Source organism: Pseudorca crassidens, chromosome 18, assembly GCF_039906515.1.
Source record: "Pseudorca crassidens isolate mPseCra1 chromosome 18, mPseCra1.hap1, whole genome shotgun sequence".
Classification (NCBI taxonomy): Eukaryota; Metazoa; Chordata; class Mammalia; order Artiodactyla; family Delphinidae; genus Pseudorca; species Pseudorca crassidens.
In genome coordinates this window covers 71,526,054-71,544,472 of record NC_090313.1, presented here as the reverse complement: position 1 = coordinate 71,544,472, position 18,419 = coordinate 71,526,054, and the positions used below count along the sequence as shown (strand labels likewise).

At 36.4% G+C, this 18,419-nt stretch overlaps 2 protein-coding genes across 6 annotated transcripts in view; one reads left to right on the top strand and one right to left on the bottom strand.

The window, feature by feature from the left end:
• BRCA2 (BRCA2 DNA repair associated) overlaps positions 1 to 18,419 on the top strand; it is a 54,504-nt gene that overhangs the window by 29,151 nt on the left and 6,934 nt on the right. For 2 of the 3 annotated variants that reach the window (XM_067713461.1, XM_067713459.1), the window contains 11 exons: positions 3,121 to 3,530; positions 4,008 to 4,189; positions 4,937 to 5,124; positions 6,742 to 6,912; positions 7,407 to 7,761; positions 9,484 to 9,639; positions 9,743 to 9,887; positions 11,937 to 12,058; positions 14,558 to 14,756; positions 14,984 to 15,147; positions 15,240 to 15,378. In XM_067713461.1, coding sequence (XP_067569562.1) covers positions 3,121 to 3,530; positions 4,008 to 4,189; positions 4,937 to 5,124; positions 6,742 to 6,912; positions 7,407 to 7,761; positions 9,484 to 9,639; positions 9,743 to 9,887; positions 11,937 to 12,058; positions 14,558 to 14,756; positions 14,984 to 15,147; positions 15,240 to 15,378 — 2,231 coding nt within the window. The remainder of the gene's footprint in view (positions 1 to 3,120; positions 3,531 to 4,007; positions 4,190 to 4,936; positions 5,125 to 6,741; positions 6,913 to 7,406; positions 7,762 to 9,483; positions 9,640 to 9,742; positions 9,888 to 11,936; positions 12,059 to 14,557; positions 14,757 to 14,983; positions 15,148 to 15,239; positions 15,379 to 18,419) is intronic. The other variant, XM_067713460.1, reaches the window with a different exon arrangement.
• N4BP2L1 (NEDD4 binding protein 2 like 1) overlaps positions 14,575 to 18,419 on the bottom strand; it is a 40,226-nt gene continuing 36,381 nt past the window's right edge. For 2 of the 3 annotated variants that reach the window (XM_067713468.1, XM_067713472.1), the window contains one exon: positions 14,575 to 14,730. In XM_067713468.1, coding sequence (XP_067569569.1) covers positions 14,724 to 14,730 — 7 coding nt within the window. In that variant the 3' untranslated portion in view covers positions 14,575 to 14,723. The remainder of the gene's footprint in view (positions 14,731 to 18,419) is intronic. The other variant, XR_010936956.1, reaches the window with a different exon arrangement.

Below are 18,419 nucleotides of genomic sequence, written 5' to 3'. Positions count from 1 at the left end.
TTGTGTGACTTTCATCATGGGATTTGTCAGGCTGGGGGTGGGCTGAGGACGAGGAAACACAAAGAAATGGAGAGAGTAGGACCAAGAAGGAAGCCTCCTGTATGTCATTTCTGACAAGTCGAAACCTGGATAGGCGATACTTTGTCTTTGGAAGTTTAAGAAGAGACGTAACGTAACCAGATTCGTGTTTTAGAAACAGACCAGAGAGAAAAGGTTGCAAGGAGATTAGTAAGGAACTAAAGGCCTTAGTTTAGTTAGTACATGGTGGTAGAGAGCAGAGAGTGAGTGGAAGACAGATTCAAGATTTGGCAAGAGAGTCATTAACTGAGAGTGGCAAAATATCTCCATGTGGATTCAAATAGAGGTCTTGATCATAACTTGCAAAGCAAACTCCTCATTTTCACCATATTTTTCATATTTAAAAACATTGGAGTGAAAAATCAGTGAAAGTAAGTTTTGGAGTACACAGGTTTATTCATTCCTGTGCACTTGATCTCATCTAGGTCTATTCAAGAAAACCAGTCCAGCCATTGTCCCCTCTCTCTCCTGCATTGATCATTTTTCCACCTTACTGGATTAGTCCCATCAGTGTAGGTAGTTGCTATAAATCTCCCATCTTGAAAAGAAAAGCCTTTCTTGACTCCTCTTATCCCACCAGTCCATTTCTATGCCCCACTTAAAGCACATCTTATGAGAATTGTCTCAACTCACTTTCTCTACTTCATCTCTTCCCTTTCTCTCCTGAGCCCATCCCAGTCTTTCATCACTACCCACTACCCCTCATCAAGATTACCAGTTACCATTTTCTTTACTCTGGCTTCTGGGACATCTGTCTTACGTCTCCTCCTATCCCACTGGCTGTTCTTTCTTACTCTCCTTTGCTAATTCTTCCCCTAACTGCTAAAGGTTAAATACCTGCATGGTTCAGCTCCAGATGGCTTCTCTTCCTGCCCTTCCTCCCTAGTATCTCATCCACTCATGACTCTGTATACCATCTATTTGGTGACAGCTCCAAAATTAATATCTTTAGCCCAGCTTTCTTTCCTGAACAACATATTTATTCATTCAGCTACCTACTTGACATTTTTATTTGGGTGACTTACAGATATCTTAAATGTAACATCTCCAAAGCTGATATTCTTTCCCCTTACTTGTTGTCCTATAAATGTAAAAGTCTAACAACTCTGCTTTCAAAATATATGCCAAATCCAATCACTTCTCACCATTTCCACCCTTAACACCTGGTTCAAGTCACCATAAAACTGTCTACATTATTTCAACAGAACTGGTCTTCCTGCTTCCTACTTTGCCTCCCCCCACCTCCCTATACACAGTGAATTTTCAGCAAAGAAGCCAGAGGGATCCTTTTAAGTATAAGGCAGATTATGTCATTTCTGGACTCAAAAACTGTTCCATGACTTCCCATCTCATAGTACAAGCCAGAAGTCCTTACCATGGTACGCAGGTTCTTTGTGATCTGGCCTTTTTGCTACCTTTCCAGTCTCACCTGCTAACTTTCCCCTTGCCTACTCTGCTCCAGGCACACTTGTGTCTAGCCCAGTACGTGATGTCTACTCTGCCTGTAGCAGTCTTCTCCCAAATCTCTTCATGGCTTTCCCTCTCACTTCCTTTAGGTCTCTGTATAAATGTCACCTTGTCAATAATGTTTTCCTTACCAGCCTATATAAAATATCGTTTATTTATTTCTGCTGGACACACTTCCTGTCCCCCTTACCATGCTTTAATTTTCTCCATAGCATATATAATACCAATTGACATATTTACTTGTTTGTCTGTTTCCCCCCACTAGAATGTAGACTCTATTAATTTGTTTTATTTGTCACTATATCCCCCAGCCAGAACACTGCCTGGAAAGTAGTAGGAACACATTAAATACTTGCTGGATAGATGAATGGATAACTAAATAAGTTGTAGGGTAACTTCAAGTTCCATGGGCTTAGGGTTGGGTAAAAGGAAGTATGGGGTTTTCAACAAAATATCGAGGAAGAACATGTATGCTAGGGAAGGTGGTAAGTTTAGTTTGGGACATGCTTAGTTTGAGATGAGTGTGGAACATCAAGATAGGGATGTCTGGTACTAGATGCAGTTCAAAGTATAGGAATAACACCTGGGGAGTGTCGGGCATAAAGATACAGATTGATATTTTTATTGTTAGATGGTAATTTAAGCAATGTAAATGACTCATATCACCCAGGGGAAGTGTCTAGGGAAGAAATCCAACTTTGGAGGCAGGAAGATTTTTAAGAGAAAGAAGAAAAAAACAGTTAAAAAAGAAAAGGAAAGAAAGAAAAAGAGGGACAATCGTGGTGTAAATATTCGCGGTGAGAATTTTAAAAAGGAACAAGTTGTGAAAACTGTTAGAGGTCAAGCAGAATGAGTTTACACATGAAGCTTTTTTTAATTTTGGTATTGGGAGGTCATTAGCAACTTTATTGAGAAAAGTTTCTGTAGAATAGTGGGGAAAATGAGAGTTCAGAGAGTGGAAAGTGAGGAAGTGAAAATAGCTAGTTTAGATTACCTACGGAGGAAGGTTGGCCATGAGGGGTACGTAACAGTATCCGCTTGAAAGGGAGATATGGTTGAGAAAAAAGTCAAGAGTGGGCAAGGCTTTCTGAATGAAAAAGGTGTAACAGATGATAGAGAAAGGAAGGAGATGGAATATCATTGTAAGAGTGGGGCTCCCGAGGAGACTGGGATACTAGATGGGGTCAAGAATACAGGTGAAGAGGTTACCATGAGAAGAGGACGGGTAGACAGATGTCTGGCGAAGGAGGTAAGTGAGGAGCTGTGATAGACCTGGAAGAGACAGATGGGGGAATCCAGGTTTGACACATTCTCTTCTCTCATGTTTGTAGGTGGTAAAGTCAAAGGCTGGGAGTCAGTGTGTGAGAGATAGTTACAGACTTGGAGAGTGTGGTATTGTTTTGGAGGGCAACCATGATGAAATGCAGAACGGTTACCAGAATAGGATTGCCATGTAGCAATTGAGGGTCTACGAAAAAAAAATACATATTCCAAAACATTTATATATATATATATATATATATATGTACATTTACTGGTAAATAATCAAGCTTAAATATTTTCTCCCCATTGTAGCACAAGTACGGAAAGGCGAGAAATGCAGAATCCAAATTTCACTGCATCTGGTCAAGAATTTCTATCTAAATCTCATTTTTCTGAACACCCAACCTTGGAAAAGTCTTCAAGCAGTTTATCAGTTTCAGGGCAGCCACTTTGTAAGGTTCCTGCCCCAAGAAATGAAAAAAGGAGACACTCGACAACTACAGGCAAACCAATGAAAGTCTTTGTCCCACCTTTTAAAACTAAATCGCATGTTCACAGAGATGAACAGTGTGTTAACAGGAATACTAATTTCGAGGAAAACAAACAAAAACAAAAAAACATAGATGAACATGGCTCTGGTGATCGTGAAAATAATGTTAATGACAGTGAAATTCATCAAACAACAGCTATGCTTTTCACAAAGGGTGAAGAAGAACCTTTAGGTATTGTGTGAAAATTTGTGTTGATGTATTTTTGCCTTTCAGGTATATATATTTCTTATGTTAAATAACACCTTGAGGATTTTTGCCCCTTTTATGATGATTACTAATTTCAAAACCTTTTGTATTGCTTTAGATATTTCTGTCCAAAGATTAAGTTTAAATTACTCTAATGTTTTCTTTCAAAGGTAGCTAACTGTAGACATTCTTCTTAAAAAAAAAAAAAAGCTATTAGACATGCAGTCTAGGACAGCTATTATTGGATTATGATTTTTATCAGGCTACTAATTTTCTTCCAAATTCGAAATAAAAATAATCTATTTCTGTTCTTTTAGAAACATTTATCAAGTAGAAACTTTTTTTCATCCCTTAAGATTTAAAGTTAGAGCAAATTGATATATATCATTTTATAAAACAAGGGTTGTGCTTTTAAATTTTATATTCAATTTTACTTTCTGTTAATTATTTATTCTTTAATAGATTTAATTACAAATCTTCAGACTGCCAGAGATATACAGGATATGCGAATTAAAAAGAAACAAAGGCAACGTATTTTTCCACAGCCAGGCAGTCTGTATCTTGCAAAAACATCCACTATGCCTAGAATCTCTCTGAAAGTAGCAGTAGAAAGCCGAGTCCCCACTGCATGTTCTCATAAACAGGTATGCTTTTGTCTATAATGCTAATTAATAGCTTTTATAGCAATGTGTAACTTTATTTCATTAACTGGCATCTTCAAATTGTTTAAAGAAAACAAATTGATGCAGAAATGGATGAGTAAAATCATCTTGCTTCCTAATCAGCCTGCAGTGGCAACCTCCTCCTCTGCTGTCTTATCCTAAAGTGATCAGTGCTTCAAAATTACAATTTCTCTTTCACCTTCAAAATGTATTCATTTTATTACTATAAGTGCTCTCAGCTGGGTGTTAAAGTAGTCTCATTGAATTTAAAGTGTGAATGACTCATAACCCTGAACCTGCTAAGAGCCATTTACATTTTTAAAAGGATTCTTATTAAGCCAGTACTATCTAGTTGGAATTTGGAGCAATGGAGAGGTGAGAGTCTGGGCCTCTTCTGAGTTTTTTAACTTAAGAGGTTTTCTTAAACATTAAATTAATTTTTTATCCCCACAACGACTTCCTATGGCAGATGTAGCAGGAGGCATGTACATAAGGGGAATGGGAAAGGTGCAGCAGACTCTTGAATGTATAGGTCATTTATATTATGTAAAAATTTTTTGACTTCCAGTAAGTAAGTTACATATTTTTATAGTGAATATTTTCATATTTAAATGAAAAACTTTGGGTAGATTCAGTTTGGGTGTGTTATAATTTTTTTTTCTGTGAAACATTCTTTTGTTTGATGTTTCTTACTCATTATCAAATTTTTCTATCATTTATTTTGTGCAGCTATATAGGTACGGTGTTTCTAAACATTGTGTAAAAATTAACAGCAAAAATGCAGAGTCTTTTCAGTTTCACACTCAGGATTATTTTGGTAAGGAAAGTTTATGGGCTGGAAAGGGAATACAGTTGGCTGATGGTGGATGGCTCATACCCTCCAATGATGGAATGGCTGGAAAAGAAGAATTTTATAGGTACTCTCTGCAAAAAGAAATTTTGTATTAACTAACTTTTGTATGTTCCATCATCTCTCTCTTCCTCACAAGTCCCTTTTTATCTTTCCTTATCTCTCCTGAACTTAAAAATTTGGCTAGAAATCAGAAGTTTATACATTGAATCATTTTAAGTACATGTGGTTCACTTGATATTCTGTTGAAATCTTTTGAAAAGTGAATTTTGGTTTGTCTTAGGATTTAGTGAATTGGTTTTTCTTAAATTAGGACATTATAGCTTTTATAAAATAAAAACTGATAAGAAAGGTTAAGTGTGAGTTGGCCTTATTGTAAACCCACACACATGTGTATACTTGTGTGGATATTCTCTTTCATTGTGTATTTCAGTAAATATAAAATATAAAAAATAAAGTTAAACAGAAATACTTAAATATCAGTAATACCAAGTGACTAGAAAACTCCAGTGCCCTAAAAAATCAACAGTTTAGGAACTATATATCCTCTTAGGATTCTAGTGTTTATACAAACATAATTTTAAATGTTTGCTATCAGGGAGGTATTACCTCATGCCAATGACAAGAGATAGGAAACCTTTCTCCTGTGCCCTTATTTTTGAGATCTCAGTATATCTTTTTAAGTTTATAGTTTTGAGAAAAGTGTTAAAATATTTTTTTCTTAAATTTTTGTTATGTTTTTGGAGTATTTTAAAACAGGAATGTTATTTACATCTTGGTACTTGTCCCACATAACAAATATCAGCTGTTGATTCTAGTTGGAAAAGTAACAGCTGTATCACTTAATTGTATTAGGTAAACTGCATAGTGTAGAGGTTGAGTGATTACTCTGTAATCAGGTGGGCATGGTTCAAACTGCATTGTTGAGGCTCAAGCTGTGTTTTTGATCATTCAACAAATATTTATTGAGAACCTACTATGTGTCCGATACTATCTTGGGTACTAGGGATAGCAAAACAAAAAAATCTCTGCCCTAATAAATCATATATTCTAGTTTGGGACAGGGAAAGAAAATTTTAAAAGGGAATAAGTAAATGGTATAATATATTAAAAAGTGATAAATACTTTGAAGATAAAGCTGGAAAAAGGGGGTAAGAGAGAGTTAGGTGAGGAGAGGTATACAATTTTTTAAATAGAGTAAGAAGGCAATGTGTAAGGGTACTGATGCTAGTGGTTGGTAGATAGGAGGGTGGAAGTTTATGGAAGTTCTCTTTTAATTACTTCTGTTTATGTAGTGCTGAGAGTGAGAATGGGAAAGGAGGAGGAGTTGTAGATTTGAGCAGATATCAAGAAGAGAACCAGGACTAGAGAAGGAAGTTCTTAGGTGATTTCTAAAAACAATCTCTTTGATAAGAAATATATAATCTAAAATATAATTATTTTACAGTAAGGATCTCATTTTCCAGTTGAAATAATTGTATTGACTAACATGTTAAGTGAAATTTTTATTAGCATATTTTGATACATGTCATTTTCTAAAATTATAATACTTATTACGTTAACTCATAACAACTTATTGAATGATCTTGTACAATTTAGTTTTTGTGCAAAGAATAGTCGGGGTTATTGAATTCAGTATCATCTTACCTGGTTTTTATTATTTCTTCTACTTTTATTTGTTCAGAGCTCTGTGTGACACCCCAGGTGTGGATCCAAAGCTTATTTCTAGAGTTTGGGTCTATAATCATTATAGATGGATTATATGGAAACTGGCAGCTATGGAATTTGCCTTTCCTAAAGAATTTGCTAATAGATGCCTAAACCCAGAAAGGGTACTTCTTCAACTCAAATACAGGCAAGTTTAAAGCTCTATATTAAGTAATCATATATTGTATGGGTCAGACTTCTGTGCTGTCTGTGACTTGCACATCAGAGCCAGTTGTTGGTGACAGCTGCCATCCCACACTGCTGTTCAGTTGTATAGCGCAGTTCTCTTGTCACCCTCCAGCCCCCACTTAAGAGCAATCACACATTCATACACCCTCTGCTTCCCTCTTCTCCCACCCTCTCCTTAACCTCTTGGCACATGAGAAGAATATGAATTACTAATTTGATCGGCTCTTCAGGGATTGCTAGTAAAGAATTTTTGCATTTTGGGGGTTTTAATATTTAGTTCATATTTTAGCAGTATAAAACTTAATATATTACCAGCTACCAAATTTTAAATTCTCTTCAGTCTCAGTATTCAATAAAGGTATTTAATTTTTATTCTCAATTATTCGGTGACTTTTTTTTACAATGAAATTCTAGACCCACAATTTCTAAAATAATTCTTTTTTTTCCTTTTAGGTATGATATGGAAATTGATAGAAGCAGAAGATCAGCTATAAAAAAGATAATGGAAAGGGATGACACAGCTGCAAAAACACTTATTCTCTGTGTTTCTGAAATAATTTCATTAAGCACAAATATATCTGAAACTTCTAGCAGTAAAATTAATAGTATGGATACCACAAAAGTGGCCGTTGTCGAACTTACAGATGGATGGTATGCTATTAAGGCCCAGGTGGATCCTCCCCTCTTAGCTCTCTTAAAGAACAGTAGACTAACTGTGGGTCAGAAGATCATAATTCACGGAGCAGAGCTGGTGGGCTCTCCTGATGCCTGTACGCCTCTTGAAGCCCCAGAATCTCTTATGTTAAAGGTAAATTAAATTAATGTACACTCTTGGTAAAAATCAGTCACTGATTCAGTTAAATTCTAGAGAGAGTTTACATTTAAATTTTAAAATTTACTTATGCCTATTAAGGATGCTTCGTTTCTTGAAAATGTACTGATACTGTTATTAGTTTAAGTGGCATATTTCTCAGATAGTTAAATATTTGTGTTTTTGGAAAGCCAGAGATATTTACTGAGCTGAAATAATGCAGTTGCAAGTTCAAGAGCAGGAGTAAATTTGCACCGGATGTTTGATTTTGGTACCTGTAGCCCTCATGTTGTTCTCATAGTATTGCTCTGCTTCCACTGTGATTACTTGGCCAAATCTCTGTTCCAGTATGATTAGAACATTAGATTTCAGTGATTCTTGGATATAGAATACTAAAGTACACCTTTCATCTCTATGTAGATTTAAACCTAGATAACAGGACTTTGTCATGTTGAATAGTCTGTAATACTGCTATCAGAAATGACTGCTAATGTTGCACATTCAGATTCACTTTTGAGGTAACCTTGTAAGGAATTTACTTCTGTTGTATTCTGGATCACTGTAATTCAGGAAAGCATTTTAATAAATCAATCATTTTTAAGTTAAAGAGATAATTTGTCATTAACTTGGGTTGCTTTTAGTCAAGCTGAAACAGGCTTTTGTTTTATGTCGCTTAGAATACCAAAGTTGCACTGGCTTTCAATTTTTGTTTTATCAAATCAATATATGTGCATAATTTCAAAACTCAAGTAAAATAAGGTATATAGCCCCACATACACAAAAGCAGTCACTGATGCAACCCTGCCTAACCTCCCTTCATGCTCCCCAAAGGCAGCCACTTCCAATCTCTTTGGCTGTTTCTTTTGCTTATACTGTTAGGTCTTCTTTTCACCTTCAGTTTAGACATTAACTGTTAGCTTCCTGCTATGAAAGATGAGGAGTGAAGTCAGTATTCAATGTTTATGTTATAATGACTATGAAAAATATTTTTTGCAACTCAGCATACAGTATACCATGATTACATTTCCTTTCTTTACAACTTACTGCTTTCCCTGGAGTTATTAACTGTCTTGTCTTTTTTGTCTTTCTTAATTTTCTTTATCCTTATTACCAACTCATTCCCACACAGGAGCCATATAAAAATTGTCTCACTATGTTAAAATACCTTTATCAGTTCCATTTCTTTTTCTTGGAGATTCCTTGGATCTCTCCATGTTCCTGCTCAGTTCTGAACTGGTTATCTTCTATGTATGCTGCACAGTTATTCTTGAAATTATTTTCACCTCTTTCTGAGTTAGAAAGCCCTATACTCTGAATTCCATACGTTTCTAGATGTATTCCCTAGCTTTAAGGGCACACAACCGCCAGAGGCTTCTTGAGAAAGGAAACATGCAGGGTTTTTTTATCTTATTACAAGATTGGCTGAATATAGAATTTGAGGTTGAAATATTATAATTCTTTCAGAATTTTGAAGACATTTCCTCTATTACCTTCTTCTTCTGGTATAGTTTCTGTTAAGTTCAGTGCTGGTCTTATTCCCAGTCCTTTACTATGTGATCTGTTCCTAAGACGTTTTTAAGATTGTCTCCATCATTCTGAAATTTCACAATGAGGTGATTTGGTGTCAGCCGTAAAAGCAGGAAAATTATCATAAAATCTGAAATAGAATTGAATACAGGTATATATTTAACTTATAAATCAATTTATTAATTTGTCCAGATTTCTGCTAACAGCACTCGGCCTGCTTGCTGGTATGCCAAACTCGGATTCTTTTCCAATCCTAGACCTTTTCCTCTTCCCTTGTCATCACTTTTCAGCGATGGAGGAAATGTTGGTTGTGTTGACATAATTATTCAAAGAGCATACCCTATACAGGTATGATGTATTCTTGAAACTTACTCTGTATTTCTTTCTTTAGAGACAATTAATTTGAATGATTGCTCCCTACCCTGTATTTCTGTTTGACACATTATTACAGTGGATGGAGAAGACATCATCTGGATTATACATATTTCGCAATGAAAGAGAAGAAGAAAAGGAAGCAACAAAATATGCAGAAGCCCAACAAAAGAAACTGGAAGCCCTGTTCACTAAAATTCAAGCAGAATTTGAAGAGCATGAAGGTAAAATGAGTTGTATTTACAAGATCTTTTTTTCAGAGTTTTAGAGGCTTCTAACTGGGTGAATTGTCTTTATTTTGAGTAATAGATTTTTTTTTTCTAATTCTGAATTTTTTCTGATTTGAAAAAAAAAAATTACATAGGTAAACAGATAAGCATTGAATTGGCCCCGAAATATCACATCTTTATTCAACATAATGAGCTTTTAGATCCTCACAAATTGTCTTAGGCAATTAAACATTACATACCTACAGCACTTTTCAGAAGTCTTAATTAAACTGGCCCGTAAGCTTTAGTACTAAAGTATTTGTAGCATCAATTTTTGGTATTAGAGTAAGAAAAGCAACAAGGGAAAGAACTATCAAATTATTCTCCCCAAGCTGTTTGTCATTCTCTTTCCTCTGTGTCCTTATCTACATAATAGAACTTGCATTTTTGCTGTTGTAGTTGTTGATCTTTATGTTTTTATACCTGGAACTAGAGCTTATTTTCCCTGTGGCATCAATTTGAAAAATAAAAATTATAGTTTTTTATGCTTAAAGGATATGAAATTTTACTTTTTTTATCTACCTTTTTTATTGCAGAAAATTTTATGTTCTGCATTTCTTCATGATTTTATTTTTTTAAAATTTTATTTTATTTTTTATACAGCAGGTCCTTATTAGTCATCAGTTTTATACACATCAGTGTATACATGTTAATCCCAATATCCCGATTCATCACACCACCACCACCACCCCCTGTCGCTTTCCCCCCTTGATGTCCATACGTTTGTTGTCTACATCTGTGTCTCAATTTCTACCCTGCAAACCAGTTCATCTGTACCATTTTTCTAGGTTCCACATATATGCGTTAATATACGATATTTGTTTTTCTCTTTCTGACTTGCTTCACTCTGTATGACAGTCTCTAGATCCATCCACGTCTCTACAAATGACCCAATTTCATTCCTTTTTATGGCTGAGTAATATTCCATTGTATATATGTGCCACATCTTCTTTATCCATTCATCTGTCAATGGGCATTTAGGTTGCTTCCATGACCTGGCTATTGTAAATAGTGCTGCAATGAACATTGGGGTGCATGTGTCTTTTTGAATTATGGTTTTCTCTGGGTATATGCCTAGTAATGGGATTGCTGAGTTGCATGGTAGTTCTATTTTTAGTTTTTTAAGGAACCTCCATACTGTTCTCCATAGTGGCTATATGAGTTTACATTCCCACCAACAGTGCAAGAGGGTTCCCTTTTCTCCACACCCTCTCCAGCATTTGTTGTTTGTAGATTTTCTAATGATGCCCATTCTAACTGGTGTGAGGTGATACCTCATTGTAGTTTTGATTTGCAGCTCTCTAATAATTAGTGATGTTGAGCAGCTTTTCATGTGCTTCTTGGCCATCTGTATGTCTTCTTTGGAGAAATGTCTATTTAGGTCTTCTGCCCATTTTTGGATTGGGTTGCTTGTTTCTTTAATATTGAGCTGCATGAGCTGTTTATATATTTTGGAGATTAATCCTTTGTCCGTTGATTTGCTTGCAAATATTTTCTCCCATTCTGAGGGTTGTCTTTTCGTCTTGATTGTAGTTTCCTTTGCTTTGGAAAAGCTTTTAAGTTTCATTAGGTCCCATTTGTTTATTTTTGTTTTTATTTCCGTTACTCTAGGAGGTGGATCTCATGATTTTCTTCATTGTTTAACTCCATGTTCTAAATAAATTTGCAGGAAAATGGGACTCAATATTTGATTTGCTTAAAATTATCACTAGCTCATAATTAAGTGAATCATGAAATCATTTACTTACATGAAATCACTTTCATGTAAATCATGTAAATTTCATGTAAATCATGAAATTTACAAATTGCTCTAATGAAGTAAACTCTTTGTAGGAGAACTTATTAAACCATGAATACACTAGTTTCAAATTTTCCTGGAGAACTTTTAGCAGATAAGTGGTTTATTTTTAACCTTCCTTCTTTGGGTGTTTTTTTTGTTGAGTTCTCTAGTTTTCAGAGTTCTTAACTTTATAGTTCAGCTAATTAGTGTTGCTTTTTTCCTAGAAAATATAACAGAACGATGTATACCATCACGTGCACTAACAAGACAGCAAGTCCGTGCTCTGCAAGATGGTGCAGAACTTTATGAAGCTGTGAAGGATTCACCAGACCCAAGTTACCTTGAGGTGAGAGAGTAAGCTGGCCTACAGTGAGGCTAATCTTCATCCTTCAAGGTGGAAAGCTATAGTCACTCATCTGGCCACTACAGGAAGCACTGTGTTGAAATGCTGTGTTTCTCCAAGGGATGTGTACCTCAGTGATGGGGTCCTCAGTGATGTACCAAACCAGGGTGCTACATTTCTACTTCTGTACCAAATAGAGGATGAGAGGGTTAAATAATTTATATATTAAATATGGTTTAAAATGCAGGCAAAACTTGCTTATTTTTAAGATAAAACAAGTACCTTCAGAGCACTGTCTCAGTTTCCATGTTCTCAGCTCTTTCTCAGATCCTACGTAGAGTTTATTTCATAATCCTCTACCTTAAGGATACTTAGGTGGAAAACTTTCAGAAGCACAAAAATGTGTTACAAATAGCATAGGCTTTAGATCATGGCTCAACCATTGATTAGCTAAGCAAACTGGATATGAAAGAGCTATAAAATGGGCACAAAAGATGTTTTAGGATCAAATTGGATAATGTATGTAAAGGGTACTGTTAACAAAGTTCTATGTAAATGTTATTATTAGAGTATCATTTCATACATTAAGGTAGGCTACTTCCTAAATTTTTAGACACCTGGGTATCTAATTAATGCAAATTCTAGGATTAGTTTGCAAAATAGGGAGGAGGGGAAATTTTAGGAAAACAGTTTATTGATTAATCTCATTTATTTGATGACAATAAATGTTGTATATAACCTTAACTTTCTTAAATAATGGGACCTCAAAATAAAGAATACTCTGCTCGGAGAGTGAGCAGTGCTATTCTGAACAGAATTCCCTTATATTCCCAAATGTTACAACTCAGATTCTCCCTGTGGGAAGTGAGTCTGTTTCAAGCCTGTGAGTATACTTGCTACAAGTCTGTAAGGCTTTATTATGCTCTCCTGAGAAATTATTTGCCTCTGTCTCTTTATGTTTGTTGAAGCTTATGAAGATAGTTTTAATTTCATCCATAAAATTTAACAAAATGTTATTCTGGTTTCCTTTTATAAAATTTACTTATAAGGAGAAAGGGGGCAGAATGAGAGTTGGAGGACTAAGTTCTAGACCTGGCTCTGCCCCTGTGTAGCTGGACAGGTGATTTCTCTCTCGGACCTCCTCTCTGCCATCTGCCAGGGGAAAGCCTGAGAGTAGCTTATCTCTAAGGTTCTAAGTTTATGTGATTCTATGAGAGTCACTGAATCATTCTCAGAGGGAAAAATTGCCATCAATTTCTAAAATACCCTGTTAAGAGGACTTGTTTTCAGTGACAGTGTTTAGTATTGTGGGACTTCTGAAATCACATATTGTTTTTTTAATTCATGTTTAAGCTAAACACTGCCTATTTAGGAAGACCTTTGTAGGGCACAGGGATTTTATAATCTCCCTTCTCAGTATAGATTAGGGTATTAACATGGGTAAGTCAGCAGCAGTCTAGTAGGTTATATGTCAGGATTTCTATTTATTTTATTTTTGGTTGATTTTTTTTTTTGTTAATACTGGGTGAGGTTCCCAGGACGTTCAAACACCAGTTTGCTAAATGATTGGGAGAGAAATGTAGAGGCAGAGCTAAGTGCTTGTAGTACATATTTGTTTTAAATTGTATCTACTGTTCCAGGGTTAATGAAATTATACTATAGGGGGATAAGAATGAGTCCCCTTGAGTCAACCCCTTCCTATATGCCTCTGTAAATTATTTATTCTGTCTGTACCTCAGTTTCATCATCTACCACATGGAAACAGGAATAGTACCTACCTCATAGGATTATTGTAATGATTAAATGAATTAATACATTACCCACACATAGATCTATTTCTCAAATATAATAGGCATTCAGATGTTAACCATTTATAATGTCAGTGTTGATGATTATGATTATCAGAGTATATTTATAAGTAAGGGTTGTTTTGGCCCTAGGTAAATTTTTCATATTTATTTATTCATTCATTCATTCATTTATGGCTGCGTTGGGTTTTCTTTGCGGTGCGTGGGCTTCTTATTGCGGAGCGTGGGCTCTAGGCCTGAGGGCTTCAGTAGTTGTGGCCCACAGGCTCAGGAGTTGTGGCATACAGGCTCAGTAGTTGTGGCTCATGGGTTCTAGAGCACAGGCTCAGTAGTTGTGGTGCACAGGCTTAGCTGCTCTGTGGCATGTGGGATCTTCCCGGACCAGGGCTTGAACCCATGTCCCCTGCCTTGGCAGGCTAATTCTTAACCACTGTGCCACCAGGGAAGCCCTGCCCTAGGTAAACTTGTCACAAAGATTAGTAAACTGTTTAAGTCACTTGAAAATATTTGTTATGTGATAAGCTGAGTACATTAATCTCAATTTTTATATTGTTACATCCTTAAAGTGAACTAAATTCTGTTGTATTTTGACCCCATTTAAAGAGATTCATTTACAATAGATGAGGTGGTTTGTTTCTATTTTGTTTGCTTTTTATTCCAAAATCATCTGCCTCAATGTACTCAATGGACACAGGGTTATTTTAGTGAAGAGCAGTTAAGAGCCTTGAATAATCACAGACAGACGTTAAATGATAAGAAGCAAGCCCAGATCCATGTGGAACTCAGGAAGGCTATGGAGTCTGCTGAGCAAGGGGAACAGATTTTACCAAGAGATGTTACACCTGTGTGGAAGCTGCGTATCACGAGCTGTAAGAGAAAGGAAAAAGATTCAGGTCAGTATGTAAAGTTTTTGTTTTTATCAATTTTAAGTTTAAAAAATTATTATTAATAAAATTATTTCAAATGGTAGATAAAATGTTAAGAGGAGCAAAAATGGGCTACCAGTACCCACAAAAGATAATATAACCCTTAGACCTTTATTGTCCTCAGTATTTATTTTTAAACAAGAACTCTCAATGATTATCATTTCTTATATTGTGTCTTTTTCCTCTTTCTCTAGTTGTGTTGAGTATCTGGCGTCCATCATCAGATTTATATTCTCTCTTAACAGAGGGAAAGAGATACAGAATCTATCATCTTGCAGCATCAAAATCTAAAAGTAAATCCAAAAGAGCTAACATACAGTTAACAGCAACAAAAAAAACGCAGTATCAACAACTACCGGTATAAATTTTTCATCATGATTTTTCAATTTTGATAGATGTGTATTTGTTTATTGAATCTACATATACTGATTTTTTTTTTTTTTCTTGTAGGCTTCAGATGAAATTCTATTACAAGTTTATCAGCCAAGGGAGCTGCTTCACTTCAACAAATTATTGGATCCAGACTTCCAGCCACCTTGTTCTGAGGTGGACCTAATAGGATTTGTAGTTTCTGTTGTGAAAAAAATAGGTAATACACAGTGTATTTAATGGTAGCTTTTTATTGATGCTTTTGAAAAACATTATATTTTAAAATTTGTCTTCCTTGTGATTCATTGGAGCTACTAATATGTAAGTTTGGTAACTAGTGATTTGAAAGTAAGCTTTTTTAACCTCGATTCTTAATGAAAAGCAATTCTACAATATTACAGGGAAACAACTTACATCCCATTCTGTGCTACTTAATTTTAAAGAAATTGCTAGAAAATGTTTTGCATATTAGTCATTACTAGACAAATAATTATAATCTTCTGCAGTTCACTGAGCTATCAAGCCTTCACCTCCTACTTCAGTCTTTACCACTTTCCAACATCTTAGCCAAATTCATTTATATTTTATTCCTTCAGTATGACATTGCTCGTTCCTCCTTCCATACCTTGTTCCATAGATTTTATCTGAAGGCAAGTGTAAAGGCCCAACTATGTCTCATCTTAAGCACGAAAGCCTTCCATTTATTGATTATTTTGTGCCAGGCCCCCTCAGCACTTGGTTTCACCACTCTCACCTCCCAGAACGCTGTCCCTCATCCCCCTTCAGCTGTGTTGACACCTTCCTTGCTATTCTTTTTTTTTTTTAATTTATTTATTTTATTTATTTATTTTTGGGCTGTGTTGGGTTTTCGTTGCTCTGCACGGGCTTTCTCTAGTTCCGGTGAGTGGGGGCCACTCTTCGTTGCAGTGCGCGGGCTTCTTATTGCAGTGGCTTCTCTTGTTGCAGAGCACGGGCTCTAGGCACGCCGGCTTCAGTAGTTGTGGCTCACGGGCTCTAGAGCGCAGCCTCAGTAGTTGTGGTACACGGGCTTAGCTGCTCCACGGCATGTGGGATCTTCCCAGACCAGGGCTCAAACCCATGTCCCCTGCATTGGCAGGTGGATTCTTAACCACTGCACTTCCTTGCTATTCTTGAGCCCACTTTCATCACAGAGCCTTTACACTCACTGCTGCCTCTCCCAGAAACCCTTTTCCCCAGGCGGCCACATAGCTGGCCCCCTTGGCTCCTTAAAGTCTCTGGTCAAATGCAACCTCGTAAGAAGTCTTTCCCTGAGCACCCTTTGTAAAAGAGCTGTACTTTCTCTGCTCCCAGCCTAGCACTTTTACCCCTTTACTCTGCTTTATTTTTCTCCATAGCACCCACCAGCACTAACATATTTATGGGGTTTTTTGTCTCCCTCTTCTGGAATGTTAGCTCTCTAAGGGCAGACACTTTGCTACTGCTGTATCCTCAGCTCTTAAAACAGTGCCTGGTTCAGGGTAGGGTCTCAGGTCAGTGGATTTCTTGTTTATCAACTGCCCTGTCACAGTTTCTCCCTTCCTCAGTTCCTTGGCTAAGGTTTATTGTCAATGTTTTCTTCACGAAGGTTTCAAATGTGCCATATTCCATGAGTTCCTTATATGTTTGAAATCTGAACCTGTTGCTCTAATTCTGAGACTGTATTTTGGCAGCCATAATAATATGGGTTCTTGCTTCTTTCTTCCCTCAGAACTTTGTAGAAATTGCTCTTTTGACATTGAACAGTCTGGGACTGGCCTAATTTTTCCCCCATTTAGGTGATTGTCTTTTTATGTCTAGTTGTCTGAAGAATAAGTTTTTAAGTCCAAAAGTTTAAGCTATGTCTTAGTATAAGCAGTCTGTATACAGTTCTCCTGGAACACAGATGCCCTTTTAATCTGCAGATTCAGTGCTTTCTTTGTATCAGAGAAATTCTGTAACATCTTTGAATAAATCTATTTCATTTTTGGGATTTCTACTTCAAGGACAGCAGTTAGTCTTATGTTGGATTATGCTTCATTCACCATGATTATATCCAGCCTTTATGTCACTAGTTTTATTCTCTGCAATATATTGGTATGTTTTATTCCTTGCTATTTGTAATGCATGCATTTGTCCCATTATGATAGTATACTGGTGTCCTCAGTTTATTTCTCTGGTTCTGCAGTCTCCTTTTTATCTTGCCGGGCTATTTTTCATCCCATATCCATATGCAAACTTTTATTTCATTGAGTATATGTTCCTATTAAGTTCAACAGCATGAATCAGTTTTGAGGACTTCAGAAATTTTCTTGTTCTTCTAGTTTTCTTTACTTTATGGGATGTGCTCTTTGTTTTTTGCTTTGCTCTTTTCCTCTTTTTATTTAACGTGTTTTTGTTTAGTTGTGTTTTAGTGCTTTGTGGGGTGTTCTTTGACTGTAGTATGTTAATATGCTACATGGTTTTTGTAGCATTTTATTTCATCTTGGTCATACTTGGGTGACTCCACTCGTTATATTATTGTTATAGAGGATGCGTAACTTTTATTCAGTTCATCAGTATTGAATGCCTTTTATGTGCCAGGCACTTTTCTAAATGCTAAGTATATAGCAATGAACAAAACAGACAAGTATCCCTGCCCTCATGGAGCTTACATTATGGTCGAGGAGGGAGATCACAAACAAAATAAATAGCACATATAGTTTTCTTAGTATGGCTAAGGAAAAAAACTAAGTCAGGAGTGACAGGTAGGATCGGGGGAAGGGGAGAGGAATGTAGCTTTAGATAGGGAAGTGAGGAAAGACCTTACCGCAAAGTTATGTGAATGAGAATTGAAGGACTAGAGGAGAGAGGCATGTGGACATCTGGGGAAGGAACATTCCAGGCAGGAGGAATGGCAATTACAAAGGTCATGTTACAGGAGGATCCTCCCTGGTTCCTTTAAGTATTAGTAGGGGCCAGGGAGTGAGCAGTAACAGCTGGGAGGAGGGAGTGAAGGACCAGGTAATGGCGTGGTCCTTGCATATACTCTTAACTTTTTCTCTGAAGGTTTCAAGTAGAGGCGTTGACACCACCTGATGAGGTTTTCACAGGATCACTCAGGCTGCTATACTGAGAATAGACTGTAGGGCGCATGAGACTCCAAACAGGAAAGTCAGCTGGAGGCTATTGTAGAAATTTAGGCAATTGAGAATAGTTTGGGGCAAACAAAAGCAATGGGAGTGTCCAGAAATTGTCAGACTGTGGTTGTATTTTGAAGGTAGA